The sequence below is a fragment of the Impatiens glandulifera genome, chromosome 4 (genome assembly GCF_907164915.1).
Source record: "Impatiens glandulifera chromosome 4, dImpGla2.1, whole genome shotgun sequence".
Lineage (NCBI taxonomy): Eukaryota > Viridiplantae > Streptophyta > Magnoliopsida > Ericales > Balsaminaceae > Impatiens > Impatiens glandulifera.
This window is the reverse complement of record NC_061865.1, coordinates 54,807,127-54,834,757: the sequence shown is the minus strand read 5'-3', so window position 1 is coordinate 54,834,757 and position 27,631 is coordinate 54,807,127. Positions and strand designations below refer to the sequence as shown.

The 27,631-nt window shown below is 31.3% G+C and overlaps 1 protein-coding gene and 1 long non-coding RNA gene across 7 annotated transcripts; both read left to right on the top strand.

Annotated features, from left to right (window-relative positions):
* Nucleotides 1–7: 7 nt before the first annotated feature.
* LOC124936171 (E3 ubiquitin-protein ligase UPL3-like) lies at nt 8–24,846 on the top strand. Of its 6 annotated transcripts, none has more exons than XM_047476637.1 (19): nt 8–210; nt 294–1,273; nt 1,573–1,683; nt 1,790–1,906; nt 2,005–2,175; nt 2,255–2,416; nt 2,997–3,230; nt 3,310–3,431; nt 3,527–4,913; nt 5,683–5,778; nt 6,171–7,676; nt 7,970–8,194; nt 8,296–8,400; nt 8,514–8,594; nt 8,769–8,837; nt 8,930–9,058; nt 9,155–9,280; nt 9,387–9,581; nt 24,573–24,846. In XM_047476637.1, exons 2-18 carry the CDS (start codon nt 380–382, stop codon nt 9,450–9,452), a joined length of 5,601 nt encoding a protein of 1,866 aa, XP_047332593.1. In that variant the 5' UTR covers nt 8–210; nt 294–379; the 3' UTR covers nt 9,453–9,581; nt 24,573–24,846. The 6 variants fall into 6 exon arrangements, with proteins under 6 accessions (XP_047332593.1, XP_047332591.1, XP_047332592.1 ...); XM_047476635.1 differs by having other exon boundaries at nt 285–1,273; XM_047476636.1 differs by lacking the exon at nt 24,573–24,846 and adding an exon at nt 9,779–10,049 and having other exon boundaries at nt 285–1,273.
* Nucleotides 9,595–10,049, top strand: LOC124936174. Its single transcript, XR_007099095.1, has 2 exons — nt 9,595–9,705; nt 9,753–10,049. It is a non-coding gene; the product is annotated as an uncharacterized LOC124936174 (long non-coding RNA).
* Nucleotides 24,847–27,631: the final 2,785 nt, after the last annotated feature.

The following is a 27,631-nucleotide window of genomic DNA, read 5'->3' as shown; positions in this document are numbered from 1 at the left end:
ACAGACCAAAGAAACAAAAACAAGTTCTAGGTTTTCTCTCTTTCTCTCTCGTACTATTTTACTCTGCCCCTTCTCCTGCCTGTCTAAATCCGATTACTCTGACGACCCGTTTCATTTTCATTGATAGGATCTGCAAAGCCATCCACCTCGATCGATCGGCGGTGTTTTCTCATTTTGGGTTGAAGTTTCGAATTCCATTTTGATTCTAAGGTTCTTCATTTAACCATTTCAGAGTTTCTTGGTGTTCATTTCTGTGTTGATTGATCGGATTTGTTTATTCTTAGGATTTTCAGATGAACAGTAATTGTGGAAAAACGATTGTTTGATCGCCGTTCATCGGCGAGTTGATTAGCGGTTCTGAGTGGGGTTGAGGTTTTTTATGGAAACTCGGAGTCGGAAGCGGGCGGAGGCTACCTCATCGGCCCCTTCTTCCTCTCCTGTTACCCGTTCTAGTAAACGAGCTCGTACTTCTGCCGCCGCTGCTGCTGCTGCTGCTGCTACACCTTCACTAGCTGTATCTACAACGTCCAAGGTTGCTGTCACTGTCACTACATCCGATCGAGGTCGATCAATCTCAACTAGGTCTCGTGGTGGTAGGTCGAAAGAGCTATCTGTTTCATCTACTAAAATGGATTCGACAAATGAACCTTCGGGTTCTGGAAACCGCGGAGGGAGAAGAGGAAGGAACAACCCTGCGGAGAAAGGGAAGGAGAAAGAGCATGAAGTTAGGGTTAGGGATAGAGAAAGAGAAAGGGAGATTGAAAGGAACATACTGGAGATGGAGGCTGGTGCGGATGAAGATGATAACGACAGTGAAGGAGCTGCTGGCTTATTGCACCAGAACTTGACTTCTGCAAACAGTGCCCTTCAAGGTCTCCTAAGAAAGTTGGGTGCTGGATTAGATGATTTTTTTCCTCCATCAGCCATTGCTTCATCCTCTCAACAGAATGGGAGGCTTAAGAAGATTTTATCTGGGCTGAGGAGTGATGGAGAGGAAGGAAAGCAAGTGGAGGCATTGACCCAGCTCTGTGAGATGCTTTCCATTGGGACTGAAGAGTCACTCAGTTCATTTTCTGTGGATTCCTTTGTACCAGTCCTTGTTGGGCTTCTTAACCATGAGAGTAATCCGGACATCATGCTTCTAGCTGCACGAGCATTAACTCATCTCTGCGACGTGCTTCCATCTTCATGCGCGGCAGTTGTGCATTATGGTGCAGTATCTTGTTTAGTGGCTCGGTTGCTGACGATCGAGTATATGGACTTGGCTGAACAGGTTATTTCTGAGAGAATATTTGAATCATAACTCTTTATTCTTATTTTTTCTCAGTTGTTGCTGAAAACGAACAAATTTTATACAGAATATAATAGAGCATTACCCAAATTTAGAGGATTAAGTGAGAATATTAATTAGCAAGTATGTATATGTTCCTGAAAACTAGAAGACCTAACCCATTTATTGAGTTCCTGAGTATTGTGAACACATTTTCTAAACAGAAAAGTAATGAAATGAACTATGAAGATCATAACATTACTATCAATATCTCTTATTACATTGTGTTTGCAACTCAACAGTCACTGCAAGCATTGAAGAAGATTTCACAGGAGCATCCAACTGCTTGTTTAAGAGCTGGTGCTCTCATGGCTGTGCTTTCATATCTTGATTTCTTCTCTACTGGTGTCCAGGTAGGTTTAAATCCTATTCTTAAGGTGGATATAATTTTTTTTGCCAAGTTTTCATATTATCATATTATACTAATTTGATTATGAAATTATATGTTTCATGTTCTAGCGTGTAGCATTGTCTACTGCAGCGAATATGTGTAAAAAACTCCCTTCAGATGCTGCTGACTTTGTGATGGAAGCTGTTCCATTGCTGACAAATCTCCTTCAATATCATGATGCAAAGGTTTTTTTCTTGTTTTAAGGCAATAGTTCAAATTTATATTGTTTGGCTACGTTTTAAGATTCTCTTTGAAACATATTTGTTTGCTGCTCAATTTATAGGTGCTAGAGCATGCTTCAATCTGCTTGACTCGAATTGTTGAGGCATTTGCATCCTGTCCTGATAGGCTGGATGAGCTATGCAATCATGGTCTGGTTACTCAAGCTGCCTCACTGATTTCAACAAGTAATTCTGGAGGTGGACAAGCATCACTTAGCTCATCTACATACACTGTATGTTTGATTCCTCTCCTTAATTCTCATTGCACAGTTTTATTAATACGAGGGGTTTTAATCTTACAAAGATGTTCAGGGCTTAATTCGGTTGATTTCCACATGTGCTAGTGGCTCGCCTTTGGGGGCAAAATCTTTACTGCTCCTTGGAATTAGTGGCATCCTTAAAGATATATTATCAGGTTCAGGGATGGTTGCTAATATGTCCATTTCTCCTGCTTTGAGTAGGCCACCAGAGCAGGTAGGTGGTTCATGTTCTTTATTTCATTTTACTTAACATGTATGCTTACTTGCTTAGATTTGAAGATGTTGGACCTGTGGCGTCATCTTTTATATGTATAATAGCATTTAGTTTTTGCTTTGTAATTGTGATCTGCGTGCGAGAAAAATTCAAAGTGCTTTTCAAAGGCAAAGTGTTCGATTGGGCTGTGGTATTTCGTATTATATTTAACTTAGTGATTGCTCATCAGTTTTCACTGCGTAATAAAATGTGTTTTCTGCATACCTAAACCAACCATCTGGTTATAGCTCTCTTGCTTCTTTTCAGACTGTTTCAGTATAATGAAACGGGAAATAAATATCATATAATTCTGAAGTAATATTGTAATGTCAATCTGTAGTATGGACTACTTATGTCATTCTATTAACTGAATCAGTTTTGTTGATCCTTTATCTGTTTAGTTTTAACTTCACATCTATTATTCCATTTTATTTTCATATTTTCTGTTTATTTCATAATAAATGTAGATGCTTTTCTTGTTTCTAGTCATATGATTCTCGGTAATCTGTAATGTTCATCTGAAAATTAACGCGTTATCTAGATTTGTGAGATTGTGAACCTTGCGAATGAGCTTCTTCCGCCACTTCCTCAAGGAACCATATCTCTTCCATCCAGCACTAATCTATTGACCAAAGGATCTCTTTCAAGGAAGTCTAGTAAACAGGAGGACACAAATGGAAGCACTGTTGAGATTTCAGCTCGAGAAAAGTTATTAAATGATCAGCCGGAGCTTCTGCAGCAATTTGGGGTGGATCTTCTTCCGGTTATGGTTCAGGTTAGCCTTTTGGAATTCTCATTTCATCCATTCTTTTGACTGAATCCGTCATATAATAACATTATTGACTGTAATACAGATATATGGCTCTAGCGTTAATAGCCCTGTCCGCCACAGGTGTCTTTCCATTATTGGAAAGTTGATGTACTTTAGTAGTTCAGACATGATCCAAACTTTAATGAAGGTGACAAATATCTCCAGGTATTTCTTTTGTTCCTTTTATGCATCAGATGCATACAAGATCCTTTTTGTTTGATGCTGGTATTGATAGTTGCCCCTTTTTCATTGACTGGTAGCTTCCTTGCGGGTGTTTTAGCATGGAAAGATCCTCAAGTCTTGATTCCTGCTCTTCAAATAGCTGACATTTTGATGGGAAAACTTCCTGGAACTTTTACTAAGATGTTTGTGAGAGAGGGTGTCATTCATGCTGTAGATATCCTTATATTAGGTGGTAGCACAATTGCCTCTCCTGCAGAGAAGGATAGTGATTCTGTTTCTAAAACAGCATCACGCTCTAGGCGATCCCAGCGCTCAAAACCAGATTTGCATGGTACTGATGATTCCAAAATTCCAGTTTCCACTGTTGGTTCACCTCCTAATTCAGTAGAACATCCAACTGGCAATTTGAGTATGCGGGTGACAGTAAGTGCATCTGCCAAAGCTTTCAAGGATAAGTATTTCCCTTCAGCCCCTGGTTCCAGTGAAGTTGGGATTACAGATGATCTTGTGCATCTGAAGAATCTTTGCTTGAAGTTAAGCTCTGGTGTTGACGATCAAAGAAGTAAATCAAAAGGGAAATCTAAAGCTTTTGTGTCTAGCAGCTTATCTGATATTCCTTCTATTAAAGAGGAGAACTTGATTGTTGTGGTGTCTGAAATGTTGTCGGAGTTGAGCAAAGGGGATGGTGTCTCGACTTTTGAATTTATTGGTAGTGGTGTTGTAACAGCATTACTGAACTATTTTTCTTGTGGATATTTCTCCAAGGACAGGATTTCAGAAGCTAACCTTTCCGTGCTTCGCCAACAAGTTATACAGAGATACAAGGCATTTATCACCATTTCTCTACCAACCAGTCTTGATGAGGGGAGATTGGCACCTATGAGTGTCTTAGTTCAGAAGCTTCAGAATGCGTTGGCCTCACTGGAAAGATTTCCAGTTGTGCTTAGTCACTCTACACGATCCTCTGGTGGAAGTGCGCGACCTTCTTCTGGTTTAAGTTCCTTAGCACAGCCATTTAAGTTGCGTCTTTGCAGGGCCCAAGGAGAAAAATTACTCCGTGATTATTCTTCCAATGTGGTACTTATTGATCCATTAGCAAGTCTTGCAGCTGTAGAAGATTTTCTTTGGCCTCGTGTACAACGTAACGATTCCAGTCAAAACCCTTCACTCTCTGCAAATAAATCTGAATCAAAGAGTACACCTACAGGGGCTAGTGCTTCGAATCCCTCTTCTGATGGTCGTCGTCATTCCAGTCGATCCAGAACCTCTGTCAATATTGGAGAAACAACAAAAATGGATTTATCACAAGAGAAAAAAGCTGGTTCATCAAAAGGGAAGGGTAAAGCTGTCCTAAAGCCAGCCTCAGAGGATCCAAAAGGGCCTCAAACCAGAAATGCCCGTAGAAGAGCAGCTCTTGATAGAGACATACAAATGAAGCATACAAGTGGTGATACAACTTCTGAAGTATGCTTTCTTTAACTCTATGTACATGAACAATTTCATGGACTTGTTGATTTTAATTCTGTGGAGTTTTCATCTTGGAAATACCCATTTCCATTTTAACATAATCATCAATATAGAGACAATATGGTTTTGCAGTGTGATTCTGACATGGAGATGATATCATTGTAAATTTTGTTGTATGCTCTGGTTGTTTTTTCTGCACTAAGAATTGTCCTAGGAATCTATTGGTTGGAGCTTTTTACATTACCATGTGTTGGTCCTTTTCACTTCTAAAGATCCACTTAAGATTGTCCTACTTCCTTCATCACAATGGCTTTCCTAAAGTTCAACGTTCTCAATGTCTAGAACAACTTCTAGATTATCATAGCTACCCTGCTAAGGATAAGTTGGATTGAGTATTTACCTAATTTTTTATTCCTAAGTTTCATTATCATGGATGCATGCACCTAAAAGGGACTGTTTGGATTTCACCACGCAAATCAAAACTGCTTCTCATTGGAGTGAGATCTTGAAAATGCTAAGCTGGACACTACTTCAAAAGGGTGACTTATTGGGAAAATATATGGATATTTTGTTGCAAGATTTAGCATTTCTTCGTTTTTTTTATACTGTGGTGGTCTTGATAGAACATGATCAGTGCTGCCTTTATTGTTGTATAGATAAAAATACTTTTGAGAAGTTTATTTAGAAGTATTAGAAGACCTGATCATTTGACTCATCTGATGTTTCATTCTAACAATATGCTTACCTGGTTTGGCCTGATATGCAGGATGATGAGCCAGATGTGTCTCCCATTGACATGGATGATGCCCTGGTGATTGAAGATGATGAAATCTCGGATGATGAAGATGATGACCAAGATGATGTATGTCAATGTATTGCATTATGCATTTATTTTTGAACTGCATTTCTCTGGCTAACGGATTCTTAGTCATTGTGAACTAAATTATTGAAGTGGCTTGATTTTGCAATATTCATCTGATAAGACTTTAGTGCTTCAAGGAACATATTTGAACCAAATTTTACATTATTCTCAATATGCCCATGAGGAACTTGGTGTTAGTATTTTCTTTTTCATGTAATATTATTTGCTCTCTGTTGATAAAGAATTCCCATGTGGATTAATGGATCGTAATAGAAATGAACAGACATCTATTCTTGCATGGAAAAAGAAATGGAAAGAATGAATTGATTGACCAGTCACTTAGCAGGACTGGCTTATTGTTTATAGTCTGATGCTGTTATCATCAATTTCAGGTACTACTTGACGATTCCCTCCCTCTATGCATGCCTGACAGAGTACATGATGTTAAACTCGGGGACCCAATTGAGGAAAATTCAACTGTTCCTGTGACAAGTGATAGCAAGACCAACCCTGCTCCTGGTTCCAGTAGTAGAGTTGGTGCGGTTAAGGATTTCGATTCTACTGAGTTTAGGAGTAGTACCTCCTTTGGTTCAAGGGGTGCAATGTCATTTGCTGCTGCTGCCATGGCCGGGCTTGCATCTGCAAATGGTAGAGGAATTAGAGGAGGAAGGGATAGATTAGGGCGTCCTTTGGTTGGTTCAAACGATCCTCCCAGATTGGTATTCTCTGCAGGTGGAAAGCAGCTCAATAAGAACCTGACAATATACCAGGCCATTCAACGTCAGCTTGTTGTGGATGAGACTGATGACGAGCGCTTTACCAGCAATGACTTCATATCTAGTGATGGAAGTCGCTTTTGGAGTGATGTTTACACTATCACGTATCAGAGGGCTGACAATCAAAATGAGAAAGGTCCTGCTGGAACATCTAATTCTCCAAGCGCATCTAAATCTAGCAAAATCAATTCAAACTCCAATGCGGAGCCACCTCATCGTGTGTCATTACTTGATAGTATTTTGCAAGGGGAGCTTCCTTGTGATCTTGAGAAGAGCAATTCTACCTACAACATTTTAGCACTTCTTCGTGTCTTAGAAGGTTTGAATCAGCTTTCTCCTAGATTGAGGGTCCAAGCATTAATGGATAGTTATTCTGAAGGAAAAATATCTAACCTTGATATTCTTGGTGTGACTGGGGTTAGAGTCCCTGGAGAGGAATTCATTAACAGTAAGCTTACCCCAAAGTTGTCTCGTCAAATCCAGGATGCTCTTGCACTTTGTAGTGGAAGTCTTCCAGCATGGTGTTCCCAGCTGACAAAATCATGTCCTTTCTTGTTTCCTTTTGAGATTCGGCGTCAGTACTTATATTCAACTGCTTTTGGATTATCGAGAGCGCTACATCGTTTGCAGCAGCAGGGTGCGGATGGTCATGGATCATCCAATGAAAGGGAGGTGAGAGTTGGTAGGTTGCAGCGCCAGAAAGTTCGTGTATCTCGTAACCGTATTCTGGATTCTGCTGCAAAGGTTATGGAGCTATATTCGAGCCAAAAGACTGTTTTGGAGGTAGAGTATTTTGGTGAAGTTGGTACAGGATTGGGTCCTACTTTGGAATTTTACACCCTTTTGAGTCATGATTTACAAAAAGCTTCACTTGGAATGTGGAGGTCAAGTTTTCAACCTAATAAACCTCCTACAATGGAAGTTACAGATATTGCTCACTCTCCACTTGGCTTGTTCCCTCGTCCTTGGGCACCAAATTCTAATACATCTGATGGAAGCCAATTTTCAAAGGTGGTTGAGCATTTTAGATTGCTAGGTCGTGTGATGGCTAAAGCTCTTCAGGATGGGAGACTTTTAGATCTTTCATTCTCAACAGCTTTTTATAAGCTTGTCCTCGGGCAGGTATTCAAGTTTTCCATTTAAACATGTTACCCTAGTCCCTAGCACCTCCATGTCATAATCTGTTTTTAACAATTTAGTTATCTAAATAATGAGTTGTAGAATAAAAGCTTACAAGATTATCAGATTGAAATAGATTTTCAGATGCTATTTTGAATCCCCACTGTAAAAAAAAATACATTCCTTTTTTTTATAATAATTTTGAGCATGACGACCAATAAAACTTGGTTTCTGTTATGATTTGAACATTAGTAGAAAATAATATGCTTGTAACTACTTTCTTGGTCCCTCTACAGGACCTTGAATTGTACGATATTCTTTCTTTTGATGCTGAACTGGGGAGAAATCTACAAGAATTGCAAACCCTAGTATCCAGAAAACATCTTTTGGAATCTTCTAGCAGTCTAACTAATGAAGATACTATGAGCTTACATTTTCGTGGGGTTCCCGTAGAGGATCTTTGTTTGGATTTCACCCTTCCTGGCCATTCAGACTATGTCCTGAAATCTGGAGAAGAAACTGTAATTGATCAATCTCTCTTTGAAAACTGTTTCGAACTTGTACTTTTATTGATCACTTGAGTCTTGATGATGCTACTAATTCAATATTGTATGTATGCCAGGTGGACATTGATAGTTTGGAGGAATACATATCCTTAGTTGTTGATGCCACCGTAAAGACAGGGATAACAATGCAAATGGAAGCATTTAGAGCTGGATTCAATCAAGTGAGTAACTTCTGTGTTTACTATTTTATATATCTTGATAATAGGTCCATTTGAATTGTTTTGTAGTGCTAGAATCTGACAATTTTTATTAACTTCTATGTTGTAATTATCAGGTTTTTGACATTTCTTCTCTACAAATCTTTTCACCCCATGAATTAGATTATCTTCTTTGTGGACGCAGAGAATTGTGGAAGGTAATCTTTATTTATTTTTATTTTTTATTTTAAAAAAGGTCACTTTTCATTAAAAAGAAACGCACGATGCTTTCAATCGTTGCAAAATTTTTATTTTGATCTTCTTTCAGAGAATGAATTCTATAGTAAAGCTTCCATGATTTATTGATGTATATATATTCTCTTATTATGCAGGCCGAGACACTGGTGGAACACATCAAATTTGATCATGGTTATACCGCGAAGAGCCCTGCGATTGTTAACGTATTTCCTACTAAATTTTCTTCTGATTTAGATTGAGGAGTTAATAATAGTTTGTACTATCATCTGATTTCTATGGTTTTATGTTATTTTAGTTGCTGGAGATTATGGGTGAGTTCACTCCAGAGCATCAAAGATCCTTCTGTCAGTTTGTTACTGGTGCACCTCGCCTTCCACCTGGCGGTCTGGCAGTTCTGAGCCCCAAACTAACAATTGTCAGAAAGGTTTGGAAACATGGACTTATTTGATTCAGAATACTTTGTTGTATTATTTGGGGTCTTCATATTTTTTTTTTGTTTTTTTCTTATGATTTATCGCAGCACTCATCCGTGGCTGGAAATGCATTGACCAGCAGTGGCAACGGAGCATCGGAAACTGCAGATGATGACTTGCCCAGTGTAATGACGTGTGCCAACTATCTCAAGCTTCCTCCATATTCTACCAAGGTAAATTACTTGTATATAAATGGGCAGAACCTACACCTGAAGTTTGTGCCAATCTGCTTAGATATTAATGTGTATATTTCGAATTGATTGTTTTGTTTGATGGTAGGAAATCATGTACAAGAAGTTGCTTTATGCAATCAATGAAGGGCAAGGATCCTTCGACTTGTCATGAGCAAAACTAATTTCAATATGGGTTTTGTACATTCCATGGAAGAGATTTCTGTCATTTCCTAATTGGCCTAATCTTTAGCTAATTACACAACATCTTAGTCATCTCCCCAAACCAAAATGATGGATATAGGTACGTATTTACCTTTTCTTCAAAGTGTGCGATTAATGATATTAGGTTTCTTTTGAGTTTTTCCCGTGGCCCATACCATATTTGCGGTGCTGTGAATCTGTGAAAATAATTTTGCTGCTAAAAGGTGAACTGAATGTTGTTCTTTCCCAGGAATAATTTTGCTGCTAAAAGGTGAACTGAATGTTGTTCTTTCCCAGTTGGAAGATGGATGGAAGTTTTCCATGGTAGTAGGGCTTGGAAAGAAGGAAGTTGATGCTGTAATTGTGGTGCAATTTCTGGTGTAAATAATAAATAGTGAAAATGAGATTTCATCAACTTTTTATTTTAGTTTTAAATCATGATACTATTTGTTTGTTTTTTTTCTTAGGTTGATGATGATACAAAGTGTGTTGATGACATGATTTTGGCATGTCCAATGTTTTATGAATTTAGTAGAGTTACAAAATCATTTAAACAAGTTTTGTTGTTTAATATTAATCTACAAATGGATTAAAAATGAAAATTGCTCATTAATTGGGTTTGATATAGGATATGATTTTTCTAATTATTATTTCAACTGGGGTTTATTTCTTTATTTGATTAAGGTTGTTACATTTTTTTATTTAAATTTTATCTTTTTAAATTCATTAATTTCATATAAATAATGTGAATTTACATTTATATATTTAAAAAATATGCATATTATTTATTTGAATTATTAATATATGAAATCGATTTTATAATATAAATATTTTTAATGTTATTTGTTTGTTATTTTTAATTTTTTTTATATTTAATTATTTAATAAAATAAATATATATAATGAAAATCAATAATATATATATATATATATATATATATATAATGAAAATTAAATCAAAAATTTTATATTTAGTTTAAAATTTAAACGGTTCTAACCTAATTTTTCGTAATTTCTAGATTTTATATAAAAGAATACTTTATTAAACTAATAATAAAAAATCTATAAACCATTCTAAATTTAAAATTATATTCAACAAATTAATAAGAAATGATCAACAACTTTTACAAACTAATATATATGGCTTAATACAAAATAATTTTAATCTAATAATCAGTAAAAATTTATCTAACTTAGCCTTAGCAGAAAATGGGAACCCCCTTTGGAATTTGACCCAAGGTATTAGAGTACGAATACATTGTAAAATTTCGACCCGGGCATTGATGGTTCTCACATATTAGAGTTGCTGTCTGTTTTTCCATTTTAAGATTGTCACCATCACTCACTAGATTGTAAGAGTAAACTTTTTTGTTTTCCATTACAATAACCAACGAATTTCCATTTATTACTTTAAAACCGGCAACATTAGATAGCACATGCTCCAATAATCCAAGATCCGAGAGTGTCTTCTTCAAAATTTGAATCCACGGTTTTTCACCCTTTTTAATCATTTTATTCCATACCCATATCGTGAATAAGCCTTTACGAAACTTAACAAGACACATCGTTTTGCATTTGTTCCATGGGAAGATTTTGAGTTGACAAGTTTTGTGGTTCCGCCCTTTATTTGCACGCCGGGGTAATCTTATAATTTGTGTTTTTTCGTTTTCTACATTATAACACATGATATAAGGGAAATAATTTCCACTCATACGCGTGAAATAACAATAAAAGTCGGACAAAAAATAAACACAATCATCGAAGAACACGTGATTTTCCACTGTTAAATTTCTTCCTCCAATATCGATACGCCGTTGACTCTTCTCTCTCCACTCCTTCTCTTCGAGTGAGTATACCATGCATTTATATATTGGATTCCAATCATCATTATCTTCCATAATAATCATAAGAAAAGGATCGCCATTTTTATTATAATTGAATATAACCTTTAAGCAATTATCTCTTTCGCCTTTTGACAAACCAGAAGGTGCAGATACTTCGGTCTTCATTCCAGTGGCCGGATTAATTATCACAAAAGGTTCGACCGAATCGTGTCTTGTTTGGGAAGTTCTACAAAAAAGAAGACCGCCGCTCGATACGACTAGTTGGACATCTCTCAAAAACTCCATAGATTGTGGTTGAATAACCGGGCTTAATTGTTGGTCTGTAAGAGACAAAAGCTTTATTATGTTCTCGTTGTCAAAGTGCAGTACAATGTTTGCTTGGATAAAAAATTCGCAATCATCCTTTAGTATCATATTTTGTACTTGTCGTTTACGAAATGGTATTTCTTCCATAAAATTCAAGCATTGTTTGGAAGTTATTGCCAACTTGAAGATAGATTTTGCAGTCAACCGTGTAAAAATCTCCCATGCCAACACATAAAAAGTTGTATCATTTAAACTAGTCATGACTTCTTGATCTGTGATTGAGAAGAAAAAAAATACAAATAAAATTAGAATAATGAATAAAAAATTTTAATAATCTAAAATTATGATTAGTAATTTTGAAATTTTATAATAATTATAATATATATTTCCAAACAAACAAACAATCATACACTTACCTCCTTGTGTGAAATACTTCTCCTGATAAATTGGTTTATTTGGCTGAAAACTTTACTCCAAGTTGTTGAATAAGATCGTAAGTTTTTGTATGAAAGAGATGAGAACTTGCTTCTTTTTATAGAGGAAGAAATTATTTGATTCAAAGTAATATTTTATATGCGGAATCTTTTTCAAATAAATAATATATATATATATATATACATAATTTCTATAAATTTCAATTTAACTTCCAAATATATATATAATGTATTCATTCTTTTCGAATAATTATGTTGGGTGAAATATTGAGAATAAAATATTAGAAATTGTTCTTTGAAACCAAGTATCCTAAAGTCTTTCTATACTTTCTAATCATTGGAGGAATATATTGTATTTATCATTATAATAATTTAGATTTAATTATTTTTATATTTAAAAGTGACTCAAGTTATAAACAATATCTTTTAATTTTAACTATATATATATATATACTAAATTATCAATATATAATAATTTAGAAATATATATTTTATTATATGCTTAAAAAATATATATATTCAAATTTATATATTATATTGATAAAATATTATTATAATATTATAAATTTTGATAATATTATTATTAAATTATATTAACTTTTTTATAAATCAAATATAATGTTTATAGACCTAATTTATATAACTCAAGAAATAATCATTAAATATATTTTTTCTCTCTTATTCTAAAATTATATTTTTCCAAATATAAAGTTTAACTCATCTCATATTCATCTACTAATCACATCTTATAAAATTGATATGTATTTACAAGATTAAGATATTAATTATATATATAAACCAATTTTATTATTAAAATATTGTTTCAATCAGATTTGTGTACAGCCCTCATAAAATTAGGATATATATAAATATATAATTATATTCAAAATCTAATTTAAGAGTAAAAAATAACATATTAAATATAAATCTAATTCTTTTCCATAAAATCTCCTTTCCATAAATAATTAATCAATAACTAACATATCAATAAACCTCCATTCTTCTTTTCTCTACACTTTAATCATTCCAAATTTGTAATCTCAAATTTTATGTTCGTTTAATAAAAAGAAGAATCAATTGTTCGTTTAGGAAAAAGTTTAAAGTAACTATTAAATCAAATAAGAATTTACGTATAAAATGTTAATTTTAATAATAAAAAATAACAACTAAAAAAATAACAAAATAAACATTAAATTTCTAATGAAAATGACCCACCAATCATCAATCACAAAAGTTCTTAAGGGTGATTTTGAACTCATTTGAAATCAATAATAATAAGGGATAAAAAATAGCAAGTCGAGCAAATCAATTAATGAATACCGAAAATTTATCTTTGTCTGAGAATTTATAAGTAATGTCGGAAAAAATTCTTCTACTAACCATCTACAATAAGGTCAAAATAGTTAGAACAATATCAAATTGAATCTCGATTTGAAAAATTTCAGCACAACAACGAAAAACACTAGGCTCAATATCGATTTATTAAGTTTTAGTTAGCAAATAAAACTAATCTAAACACGAGATAAAATTCGACTTTAAGAACTAATGAGATGGTTTGATAAAAACGAAAGAAGGGACCTTTCATGTATGAAATCGCTATAACAAAATAGATGGTTGATGATGATTATGGCTAGAATGAAAAAGATTCAATGGGTTTCGCTCCTTAGACGGGTTCCGGAAGTGTAATGAGTTCATTAACATATCAACAACATTCATTTTTAAGAGAGGGTCTATGTTCATGTGAAGCCGAGGAAAGTGGAAAGCTTATTTCCAGCAAAGTTTGGAACGTTATTCGAGAGAGAGGGCAGGTTGTTGGATGGGCTCCACTTGTTTGGTCTTCGAAGGTCATCCCGAGGCATGGTTTCGTTCTTTGGTTAAGCTTTTCATGTGAGACTTAATTTACGGGATCGTATACGAAGATACATGGATATATCGGATGTTAGCTGCCTATTATGCGAGGAGAACGAGGAGTCCATTTATCACTTACTTAGGGGCTGCCCATTTACTAAGCTAGTGTGGAGTGAATTTGTCTCGACTATGGGTTTATTTAGCTTTCTGGGAGCGTGTGAGGATATCAAAGTTATTGGCCTAAACAAAGGGAAAGACAATAAATTTCCAGCGAATGTATTCAAGTGCGAATTTCTTTCAATAGTCTACTATCTATGGGATGAAAGAAACACGCGAGTATTTAAAAGAGTTCGTAGAAGTGTAAGCGATGTTTGGAGTGATATTGTGTTTGATTGTGGAGCGCTTATAAAGACTTGTAGGGGAATTCCTGAGGGTGAGCGAGAATGGAGCCTATGTCAAAAATGGAGAATCCCTTATGAAAAAGTCACTAGTCTCGAAAAAGTCAAAATGAGATAAAAGATCAAGTGTTTGATTGTTTGTAATTTATTTGACTTGTTTCTTTGATTTTTCGAACATTTGATTATTCTAGGTTGTTAGATTAAAGCAAATAAACTATTTTCGGTTTTTTTCTTCTTTTTTAATTTTTTATAAAAAAAAAATTAAGTCGTTTTCCAAAATAAAAATTCAAGAATCATACCAGTTGCCTCGACTGTGAGGGTGATTGATAATGTGGAAATGAATGATTTAGGGATAAACGTTATTCTCAAATCATATCGATTGTTGTGAGGTACAAAAATGTCAACAAAAAAAATTAAGGAATAAACCATTATTCTCAAATCTCATCCTTAATTTTACGTATCTTCAATAATTCTAAATTATCTTAACAAGTTTGATGCGTTATTCCCTAAAATTATTCTCTTGACATTTTTATACCAAAATTATGGTAAAGTTTGCTTATCGAGAATGGTCCTGACTGGTGTCCCTTAGTATTAAATTTTGCCTTTTAAAATATAACTATAACTTAACATTAAAAAAAAGTACCAATATAAAATATTATGAATCATATACTAAACAAATACATTATTAAATTAATAACATCAATCATAATGAATTATTATAAAATCACCACCAATTTTCAATTCATCAACTTTGTTTGATTCTTTATTTGTCGCAAATGTACAAGGTGCAACCAAATTCCAAATGAAAAAACATTTATAATGAAAAAACATTTAAAATGAGATTATAATTAAAAAGATGATCTTATATTTTTTTTTTAATTTAAGAAATCCATTTAATTTAGTAACTTTTTATCAGGTTTCTGTTCATAATCATTATGATTCTTTTTAACGTTGAGATTTTTATTTTATTTTAAATACGAAGATTAGCCTAATCTCATCTTTCTCTATATATGATGAATGTGAGCTCAATTCGAGGGAAAATAATTTCGATTTTCTCTCTTTCTCTCTCGTACTATTTTACTTTGTTCGACGACCGTTTCATTTTTATTTTACTTTGTTTCTCATTTTTATTTTGAATACAAAATTATGATCCAAACTTTAATGAAGGTGACAAATATCTTCAGGTATTTCTTTTGTTCCGTTTTAAAAGTATGTTCCTTTTTGTTTGATGCTGTTATTGATAGTCTTAATCGATAGCTTCTTGAGTGTGTTTTACCATGGAAAGATCATCAATTTTAATAAAATATAATAATCTCACCATAACAAAACAAAATATTTCATAGATCAAATCTAGTAAAGATATATGAATTAATAATAGGATACGTTCATAATGTGTAAAAGAAATAATAATATATAATTGGTTCAATAAAATAATTTCAATGTAATAATGTAATAAGAAATTTATTTAATTTAGTTTTCGTGAACCATGAGACTTTGAAATTTGAGCAAGTTAGTTAGAGTAAAAATGCATTATAAAAGATTTTTTTGGTGCATTTATGGTTCTCGCATAAAAGAGTCGTCGTCTTTTGGTTGTCCATTGTTAGATCGTAAGAGTAAACTTTATTGTTTGTCATGGCGATAACCAATATTTTTTCATTTATTATTGTAAAGTCAACATCATATAACACTAATATTCGATAATGTTTTCCTTAGAATTTGAACCCACGGTTTTGTCACCCTTTTCAATAATATTATTCCATACATATTGTAAATAGACCTTTACGGAACTTAACCAAAAACATTGTCTTGCACTTGTTCCATGAGAATATTTTGAGTCGACAAGAACAGTGATTTTTCCATTTATTTGCTCGTCTCGGTAAACTCAAAAAATTTGTTTTTTCGTTTTCTATGTTGTAACACAAAATATAAAGGAAATAATTTTCACTCATACGCATGCAATAATAATAAAAATCCAATAAAAAATAAATACAATCGCCGAAGAACACGTGGAAAATCATGTGTTCTTCGATAATTATGTTTAATTTTTATTGTTATTTCACGTATGATTGCAAATTATTTCCTTTATATTTTGTGTTGTAACATAGAAAACGAGAAAATACAAATTTTAAGATAATCGAGAGGTACAAATAAAGGACAAAATCACATTACTTGTCGACTCAAATATTCTCATGAAAAAAGTGCAAGTCAATGTGTCTTGTAAGTTCTAGAAAGGTGGATTCATGATAGAAGTTAGAAATAAATTATTAAAACGGGTGACAGACTTGAGTTCAAATTTTGAGGAAGACATTATCAAATATTGGATTACTGTAGCAATATTTAAAGAAATATATGTAAAAATATTGGTTATTGTAATGGAAAACAAAAGACGACAACTCTATTATACGAAAACTATGGATGGTGGACAAATTTTACTCTAAAATATTGTTTCAAATTTGAATGGTTGTGCTCCTTTTCTACAAATACTAGATTAGATACAAGTATAAAATTTGTATTCATTATTACAAGGAAATTGTTTCATTGAACCATATAATATAATATTCTATAGTGAAAAATGACTGCTCTTTTTATTTTATTGTAATATAGTAGCTAGTCCTAGTTTGTTTATTATTATTGGGAAAAACATATATTCTATTCCCTACTTGATTGAAAAACTTAGGAGCAGATAAAACACAAGTAAAAACCGAAATAAATAACACAATGCACACACGATATTTGTACGTGGAAAACCTCCTCAAATCAAAGAGTAAAAACCATGGGACTTTACGTTCAATTCAAACTTCACTATAATCAGAGTCGGGAATACAAACAAGGTATAACAACCTTTTAATACCGCAGAAAGATAAAAGGGAATAACAAAAAAGATATAACATTTGGTCCCAAACAAGTCAAATAAAAAACTCAAATTAGGAAGAACCTTTAAGTCCCAGAAAAATTCCGTTTGAATCTCCGATCGTGAGTTTGGTGAACCTGCGTGGCTGTAAGCGAAAATTTGCTACAAGATTTTCTCTTTCTTCCTCTCTTTTAATTTTTGACTTCTGTTTCTTGATGACGGCAGCCGCTCTTTAAATACTATAGCAATTAGGTTATAACATAACCCTTTAAAATATTATAATACCCTTAATAAATTAAAAGTGAACTTGAACCACTATTGGGCATTTTTATAGTTGGGAGCCCAAATAAAACTCAACAATCTCCCCCCTCATAACTATGGGAAATATGTTGTCAACCCAGCGGTTGAACAACAAACTTGAACTTGCTTTGAGGTAGTGCCTTAGTCATCATATCGGCGCCATTATCTTCTATATGCACTTTTTCTAAAATCAACAACTTTTCATCTAACGCATCCCGTATCCAATGATATCTTACATCAATGTGTTTAGATCTATAATGAAATGTTGAACGCTAGATAAATAGACTATCACATAGAAACATATATATAAATATAAATATATATATATATAAACTAATTTTAATATTAAAATATTATTTCAATATAATTTGCTACATTCTTTATAGAAAAAATATACTTTTAAGAAAAAATATACTTTTAAGAAAAAATATTTATAATTATATCCAAAATTTAATTGATCATTAAAAGAACGTTATATTAAATAAAAAATTAATTCCTATTTCTAAACTTTTCCCTAATAACTCCATAATTTAATTAGTCAATCACTAGTATAGAAATAAACCTCAATTTCTGTTCTAGAACACCTTCAAAATTAACGAACTACCCACATATAGCTTATCTCTTCGTATAATAACTATTAAGGAAGAATGAAGTCGTTCAGTCGAAGTCGAAAGAGAATTGATGATCATCGATGAGAAAGATATTAGCCCATGAGTTTGGACATATTTGGAGCACATTCAAAGACATGAGATTGCAGCGTATGTTCAAGAATGGCTTTGAGAGTTAGACGTGCAGTTAAATGGAAGGAACAAAGTTGGTGAAAAAATTAACAATATCTTACGGGAGTGTCCAAGCACGTGTTACTTCTCGTTTTGCACCCGTCTAGAATATGATATTGATAAGATCATGGATGAGAATAAATCAATGGCATCATATAGGAAGGAGAAAGATATGTGCGCCATTTGCTTAAAAAATTATAATGATGGAGATGAGTTTAATTCGATGCTACATTGTCTACATCAATTTCACTATGGTTGTATTAAGAATTGGATAAAGATTAACAACTCTTGTCTTTTGTGTCGTGAACTTAAATTGTCATATATATATATATATTCGATATATTTGATTAATTATATGTCTTACACTATCATATGAGATTATCTATTTGATTAATGTAAAATTACTTTATTTATTTTTTTTTGTTATTTATATATAAAATTAAGAATATGTATTAGATATATAATATATTTGATTAATTATATGATTTTCTTACACTTCATAAGAGATTATCTATATTTGATTAATGTAAAATCTTTTTATTTATTTTTTGTTATTTATATATAAAATTAAGAATATGCTAATTATTTAAGCATTGAAGTGGGAAGATGTGGTCATAATTATGAAATAAAAATAAATATATATTTTATATTTAAGAATAAATAAACATAATTTGTCTTAATTTGTCTATATTTTATTTTTATCAAAAGATTTCCCAGATTTCAATAATCACCAACATAAAAATGTCTTATTTTATATTTATTCATGCTTGTATTTATTTATTATTATTTTAGAGAAAGAGAAATAAAATAAAGTCATTGATCCTTTTTTAAGGATTTGGTGAATATAATTTTAAATTTAGAGAATCCTTTTATTATTAGTTTTCCAATTAATAAAAAAAATTAATCTTAACAAATTTAAATAAAATCAAGAAATTATGAAAAATGTTATATATATATACACAAAATTATTTTAACATGTTAGAGAAAGATATACATTATATTACTTTAAATACAAATAAAGATATAAAAAGTATACAAACAGCAATTCTTATAAAAAATCTTATTAAAATTTAACAAAAATTGAAAAAAAAATAACAAAAACACTATTTTTTTAAAAATGGTTTCATATATATTAAAAATGACAAGAACCATCTTAAACCTAACAAAAAAAAATATGATATGAGAAAAAAAATAGAATATATTCACGTTACCAACATGTTATCGAACTCGAAAGTTCTTGAGAATAAAGATTAACTTTTCGATCGACCCATCAGTTTCCTGAACGAATCTCAGAAATCATCATATTTTGAATGATACATATTGTATGACTATAAATGTTAAAATTCGTCGATTTATGTACAAGATTATTATGGAAAAGTTGGTAAACATTGTTTTGACTCAGCTCTAAGATGACTGGCATGAATGACTTCAACACAACTGTCACTCTTAATTATAGACAGATCGATCAACAAAAAAGAAGAGTAAACCCCTTATAACCTAAAAAGTCATGATTAATTCTCAACTAACACCACCAAAAATCATATGGAATAATGAAGCAAAATCAGTCCTAATGAAAATATAAAAATATATCATTTCTCTTGTTCCACTTCCATAAATGAAAAAACACTTAAAATGGAATTATAATTAAAAATAATATTATATTTTAAATTCAAGAAATCCAAACTTATTAGAAATCTGTTCATAATTATTATAATTCCTTATAAGAAGATTTGCCCAATGAATCTCATCTTTCTCTATATAAATAAAATGAATGTGAGCTCAATTCACAGAAACAAGTTTTAGGTTTTCTCTCTTCCTCTCTTCCTCTCTTGTACTATTTTACTTTGATCGATCGACGAGCCGTTTCATTTTTCATTTATAGCTAGGCTGTGTTTCTCATTTTGAGTTGAAGTTTTGAATTCCATTTTGATTCTAAGGTTCATCATTTATTAAACCTTTTCAGGGGGGTTTCTTGGTGTTCATTTCTGTGTTGATTGATCGGATTTGTTTATTCTTAGGGTTTTCAGATGAACAAGAATTCTGGAAAAATGGGTGTTTGATCGCCGTTCTTCGGCGATTTGATTAGCGGTTCTGATTTGTTGAGGCATTTGCATCCTGGCCCGATAGGCTGGATGAGCTATGCAATCATGGATGGGCTGGTTACTCGAGCTGCCTCACTGATTTCAACGAGTAATTCTGGAGGCGGACAAGCATCACTTAGCTCATCTACTCTACATATACTGTATATATGTTTGATTCCTCTCCTTAATTTTCATTGCACAGTTCTATTCAATTAATATGAGGGGTTTTAATCTGAAATTAACGTGTTAGGTAGATTTTTGAGATTGTGAACCTTGCGAATGAGCTTCTTCCGCCACTATCTCAAGGAACCATATCTCTTCCATCCAGCACTAATCTATTGATCAGCGGATCTCCTTCAAGGAAGTCTAGTAAACAGGAGGACACAGATGGAAACACTGTTGAGATTTCAGCTCGAAAAAAGTTATTAATTGATTGCAGCAATTTGGGGTGGATCTTCTTCCTGTTATGGTTCAGGTTAGACTTTTGGAATCCTCATTTCATCCATTCTTTTGACTGAAATACAGATATATGGCTTTAGCGTTAATAGCCCTGTCCGCCACAAGTGTCTTTCCATTATTGGAAAGTTGGATGTACTTTAGTAGTTCAAACATGATCCAAACTTTAATGAAGGTGACAAATATCTCCAGGTATTTCTTTTGTTCCTTTTATGTATCAAATGCATACAAGTTCCATTTTGTTTGATGCTGGTATTGATAGTTTCCCCTTTTTCATTGATTGGTAGCTTCCTTGTGTGTGTTTTATCATGGAAAGATCCTCAAGTCTAATAAAATATGATAATCACTCCATGACAAAACAAAATATCTCAAAGATCAAATCTAGTGAAATATGAATTAATAATTGGATCCGTTCATAATCTGTAAAACAAAATACTAATATTTATATATGGTTCAATCAAATAATTTCAATGTAATAATGTAATAGAAATTTATTTAACGTAGTCTTCGTGAAAAAGGGACAGCCTTTGAAATTTGAGCCAAGTTAGAGTAAGAATGCATTATAAAAGATTTTTTTGGTGCATTTATGGTTCTCGCATATTAGAGTCGCCGTCTTTTGGTTGTCCATGTTAGATTTTAAGAGTAAACTTTATTGTTTCCCATGGCGATAACCAACATTTTTCTATTTATTATTGTACAGGTAATCTAATATTTGATAATATTTTCCTCAGAATTTGAACCCACGGTTTGTCACTCTTTTAAATAATTTTATTCCATACCCATTTCGTAAATAGACCTTTACGGAACTTAATCAGAAACATTTTCTTGCACTTGTTCCATGGAAATATTTTGAGTCGACAAGTACGTTGATTTCTCTCTTTATTTGCATGCCTCGGTAATCTCAAAAAAATTGTTTATTCGTTTTCTATGTTGTAACACAAAATATAAAGGAAATAATTTTCACTCATACGCGTGAAATAAAAATAAAAACTAGATAAAAAATAAACACAATCACCGAAGAACACGTGATCTTTCACGGTTAAATAAAAATCATCGAAGAATAGGGTGAAAATTATGTGTTCTTCGGTGATTGAGTTTATTTTTTGTTTGACTTTTATTGTTATTTCACGTATGATTGCAAATTATTTCCCTTATATCTCGTGTTTCAACATAGAAAATGAAAGCACAAATTTTGAGACTATCGAGACATACAAACAAAGGGCAAAACCAAGTTACTTGTCAACTCAAAATATTCTCATAGAAAAAGTGTAAGACAATGTCTTGTAAATTCTGAAAAGGTTGATTCATGATATGATTGGTAATAAATTATTAAAACATGTGACTTATCTTGAGTTCAATTAGGAGGAAAACACTATTGAATTACTGTAGCAATTGATATAAGATGTTGTCGTTTTTAAATAAATAAATGCACCATTCAAATTTGAATGGTTGTGCTAATTTACTACTAATACTAGATACAAATATAAAATCCGTAATTATTAGAAAGAAATTGTTTTGTTGAACCATAATATTATTTCATAGTGTGAAAAATGATTGCTCATTTTATTTTATTGTAATATAATAGTCCTAGTTTGTTTAATACAGGTTTTGGAATGTATCCTATTATTATATAACATTTTCACTAGATTTAATCTTTTAAATAAATAGTCTGGCTACTTTAATACTTTAGTAAGTACAAAAATATATTGGAGTATATTTATGAATAAAATTGGATTGATATGACTATTTTAACAAAGTTTTGCCTGAAATATTTTAAGACAAAAGAATTATTTTAATAAGGTTTTGATTATGCAATCATGGGCTCACTGATGTCAACGAGTAATTCTGGAGGCTGAAAAGCATCACTTAGCACATCTACATATACTGTATGTTTGATTCCTCTCCTTAATTCTCATTGCACAGTTCTATTAATACGAGGGGTTTTAATCTTACAAAGATGTGCAGGGCTTAATTCAGGAATTAGAGGAGGAAGAGATAGATTAGGGCGTCCTTTGTTTGGTTCAAACGACCCTCTCAGACTGGTATTTTCTCTGCAGGTGGAAAGCAGCCCAATAATAACCTGACAATATACCAGGCCATTTGGAGTGATGATGAGCGCTTTACCAGAAATGACTTCATATCTAGTGATGGAAGTCGCTTTTGAAGTGATGTTCACACTATCACGTATCAGAGGGCTGACAATCAAAATGAGAAGGGTCCTGCTGGAACATCTAATTCTCCAAGCGCATCTAAATCTAGCAAAGTCAATTCAACCTCCAATGCGGAGCCACCTCATCGTGTGTCATTACTTGATAGTATTTTGCAAGGGGAGCTTCCCTGTGATCTTGAGAAGAGCAGTTCTACCTACAACATTTTAGCACTTCTTCGTGTCTTAGATGGTTTGAATCAGCTTTCTCCTAGATTGAGGGTCCAAACATTGATGAATAGTTATTGTCTCGATAAATCCAGGATGTGCAGTGCAGTGGAACTCTTCCAGCATGGTGTTCCCAGTTGACAAAATCATGTCCTTTCTTGTTTCCTTTTGAGTTCAAGTTTGTGGACGTTGAGAATTATCAGGTTTTCGACATTTCTTCTCTACAAATCTTTTAACCCCATGAATTAGATTATCTTCTTTGTGGACAAAGAGAATTGTGGAAGGTAATCTTTATTTGTTTTTATTTTGTATTTTACAAAAAAGGTCACTTTTCATTAAAAAGAAATGCGTGATGCTTTCAATCGTTGCAAAATTTTTATTTTGATCTTCTTTCAGAGAATGAATTCTATAGTTCAGCTTCCCATGATTTATTGATGTATATATATTTTCTTGTTATGCAGGCCGAGACACTGGTGGAACACATCAAATTTGATCATGGTTATACCGCGAAGAGTACTGCTTGTTAACGTATCTCCTACTAAATTTTCTTCTGATTTAGATTGAGGAGTTAATAATAGTTTGTACTATCATCTGATTTCTATGGTTTTGTGTTATTTTAGTTGCTGGAGATTATGGGTGAGCTCAGTCCAGAGCATCAAAGATCCTTCTGTCAGTTTGTTACGCCTTCCACCTGGCGGTCTGGCAGTTCTGATCCCAAAACTAACAATCGTCAGAAAGGTTTGGAAACATGGACTTATTTGATTCAGAATACTTTGTTGTATTATTTGGGGTCTTCATATTTATTTTTTTGTTTTTTTCTTATGATTTATCGCAGCACTCATCCGTGGCTGGAAATGCATTGAGCAGTGGTGGCAATGGAGCATTGGAAACTGCAGATGATGACTTGCCCAGTGTAACGACGTGTGCCAACTATCTCAAGCTTCCTCCATATTCTACCAAGGTAAATTACTTATATATAAATGGGCAGAACCTACACCTGAAGCTTGTGCCAATCTGCTTAGAATATATTGATATTAATGTGTATATTTCGAATTGATTGTTTTGTTTGATGGTAGGAAATCATGTACAAGAAGTTGCTTTATGCAATCAATGAAGGGCAAGGATCCTTCGACTTGTCATGAGCAAAACTAATTTCAATATGGGTTTTGTACATTCCATGGAAGAGATTTCTGTCATTTCCTAATTGGCCTAATCTTTAGCTAATTACACAACATCTTAGTCATCTCCCCAAACCAAATTTTTGGATATAGGTACGTTTTAACCTTTTCTTCAAAGTGTGCGATTAATGATATTAGGTTTCTTTTGAGTTTTTCCTGTGGCCCATACCATATTCGCGGTGCTGTGAATCTGTGAAAATAATTTTGCTGCTAAAAGGTGAACTGAATGTTGTTCTTTCCCAGGAGGAAGATGGATGGAAGTTTTCCATGGTAGTTGTGCTTGGAAAGAAGGAAGTTGATGCTGTAATTGTGGTGCAATTTCTGGTGTAAATAATAAATAGTGAAAATGAGATTTCATCAACCTTTTGTTGTTTTAGTTTTAAATCATGATACTATTTGTTTGTTTTTGTTCTTATGTTGATGATGATACAGAGTGTGTTGTTGACATGATTTTGGCATGTCCAAAGTTGTATGAATTTAGTAGAGGTACAAAATCATTTAAACAAGTTTTGTTGTTTAATATTAATCTACAAATGGATTAAAAATGAAAATTGTTCATTAATTGGGTTTGATATAGGATATGATTTTTTTTAATTATTATTTGAAGCTGGGGTTTATTTTTTTATTTTATGAAGGTTGTTACATTTTTTTTATTTAAATTCTATCAGTTTAAATTCATGATTTTCATATAAATAAAGTGAATTTACATTTATATGTTTAAAAAATTTGCATATTATTTATTTGAATTATTAATTTATGTAATTGATTTTATAATATAAATATTTTTAATGTTATTTGTTTTATATTTAATTATATAATAAAATAAATATATATAATGAAAATTGAATAAAAATTGTATTTGGTTTAAAATTTGATTACGATAGCAATTGCTATTAGATAGTGTTGTTTTTAAAGAAATAAATGTAAAAATATTGGTTATTGTAATGGAAAACAAAAGACGACAACTTTATTATACGAAAACTAGGGATGACGGACAAATTTTACTCTAAAATATTGTTTCAAATTTGAATGGTTGTGCTCCTTTTCTACAAATACTAAATACAACTATAAAATTTGTATTCATTATTACAAGGAAATTGTTTCATTGAACCATATAATATAATATTTTATAATGAAAAATGAGTGCTCTTTTTATTTTATTGTAATATAGTAATTCTAGTTTGTTTATTATAGGTTTTGGTATCTTATTATTAAATATATTTTCACTAGATTTGATCTATTTCTTAAAAGAAATATGCATAGCTACTATAATAATTTAGATTTGTAAGGACAAAAATATAATGGAGTATATTTATGAATAAAATTGGAATGTTATTACTATTTTAATAAGGTTTTGACTAAAATATTTTAAGACAAAAAAAAATATTCCTTTTTTAATTCTTTAAATATTTTAATATTCCTATTTTAATTGGATTGATCTTGGGTATTTAAGATTTAATAATATGCATATTAAGTCTCCTTTTTTTTCCTTAAATATTTTTTAAGTGTATTTTAGTAAAATAAATTTAAATAACATATTTTAAAAACAATTATCAAATTATGTGAAATTTACCTAAAAAAGCACTTAAGTTCATAAATTAACCCTGAAACTTAATTAATATAGAATGAGGGGTAACAAAGAGAGATGAACAATTTATTATATTAGCCAAAAAAAACCTAAATTTTATGTGCTCATTCTAAATTACAAAGGAAGAACACTAATAATAGTTAAAATACTTATTTAGATTCTCCAACAACATTTAATTTTTCTTTATCGTATTTTTGCACCATTTTTTAACATATTAGAATCACCTATATTTTTCAGTCATTAATTGTATCATCATTTTTCACCAAACAATTTATTAATTAAGTTTCATTACTTGAAAATTTGTAATTATAACACAATATAATCTTGACTGTGCGTAAAATTTCATACTTTTATGAAGTTAAAACTATTTTATTTAAGGTTTATAAAAGATCTATGCAAGAAAATATAACTTATTATATATTATAATATTTAATTAAGTCTCAAAACAACACAAAGCTCGTGAAGAAAATATGTTTAAGAAGTAGATTTATTAAAAAATAAAAAAGTGAAGCAAATTAAAAAATTAAATATAACTTATTAAATTTTAAATTATATATATATTTTTATATATTTGAATTCTTTTTAAATATTTTTATTTTTAAATATTTAAAAAAAAAGGTTATAATGAATCCCTTATAAAAATAATAATCTTTTATTTAATTTATGTGATTTAGAATTAATAAAAAAAAATTATCCTTGTACATTTATAAAATTTAAATCACATATAAAATTAGAAATAATTTTATAAATATATAAATATTTTATTTAATATTTTCATGACATATAACCATGTCTTTGTTGTATTTTAAAATAATTTGATAATATCATACCAGCTTATAGCTTATGAGTAGACTAATATTTTAGTATCTCTTAATAATTAAACTTAATTTTAAGTTTAGAATATTATTTTATATTATTTCTCAAATATTCAAAATAACAACTTGTTAAATTATTTAATATTTATTTGATAATAAAATATATTTTATTTATTATTATCATATTTAAATTTAATTCTATATTTAATTATTTTTATATTTAGACATAACACAGTATAACAATATCTTTTAATTTTAACTAAATATATATTAAAATATCAATATATAATAATTTAAAAATATGTATTTTAACAAAAAAGAAAATGAATCACTTATAAAAATAAACTAATCAAATTAATCTTATATATTACCAAAAATAAAATTTGATTAATTTTATATTAATCGACGAATAACATCTTACAAAATTTTAATATGTATTTATGAAAACAAAATAATTAATTATATATATACATATATAAACTAATTTTAATTTTAAAATGTTATTTCAATATGATTTGCTGACATTCTTTCTAAACAAATGATATTTTTTAAGAAAAAATATTTATAATTATATCCAAAATCTAATTTATCATTAAATGAACGTTATATTAAATAGAAAATTAATTTCTATTTCTAAACTTTTCCATAAAAACTCGGTAATATAATTAGTCAATCATTAGCATAGAAATAAACCTCAATTTCTCTTCTCTATACACTATTAAACACCTTCAAAATTAACGAACTACCCACGTATAGCCTATCTCTTCATATAATAACTATTAAGGAAGAATGAAGTCGTTCAACCGAAACCGAAAGAGAATTGATGATCATCGATGAGAAAGATATTAGCCCATGAGTTTGGACATATTTGAAGCACATTCAAAGACATGAGATTGCAG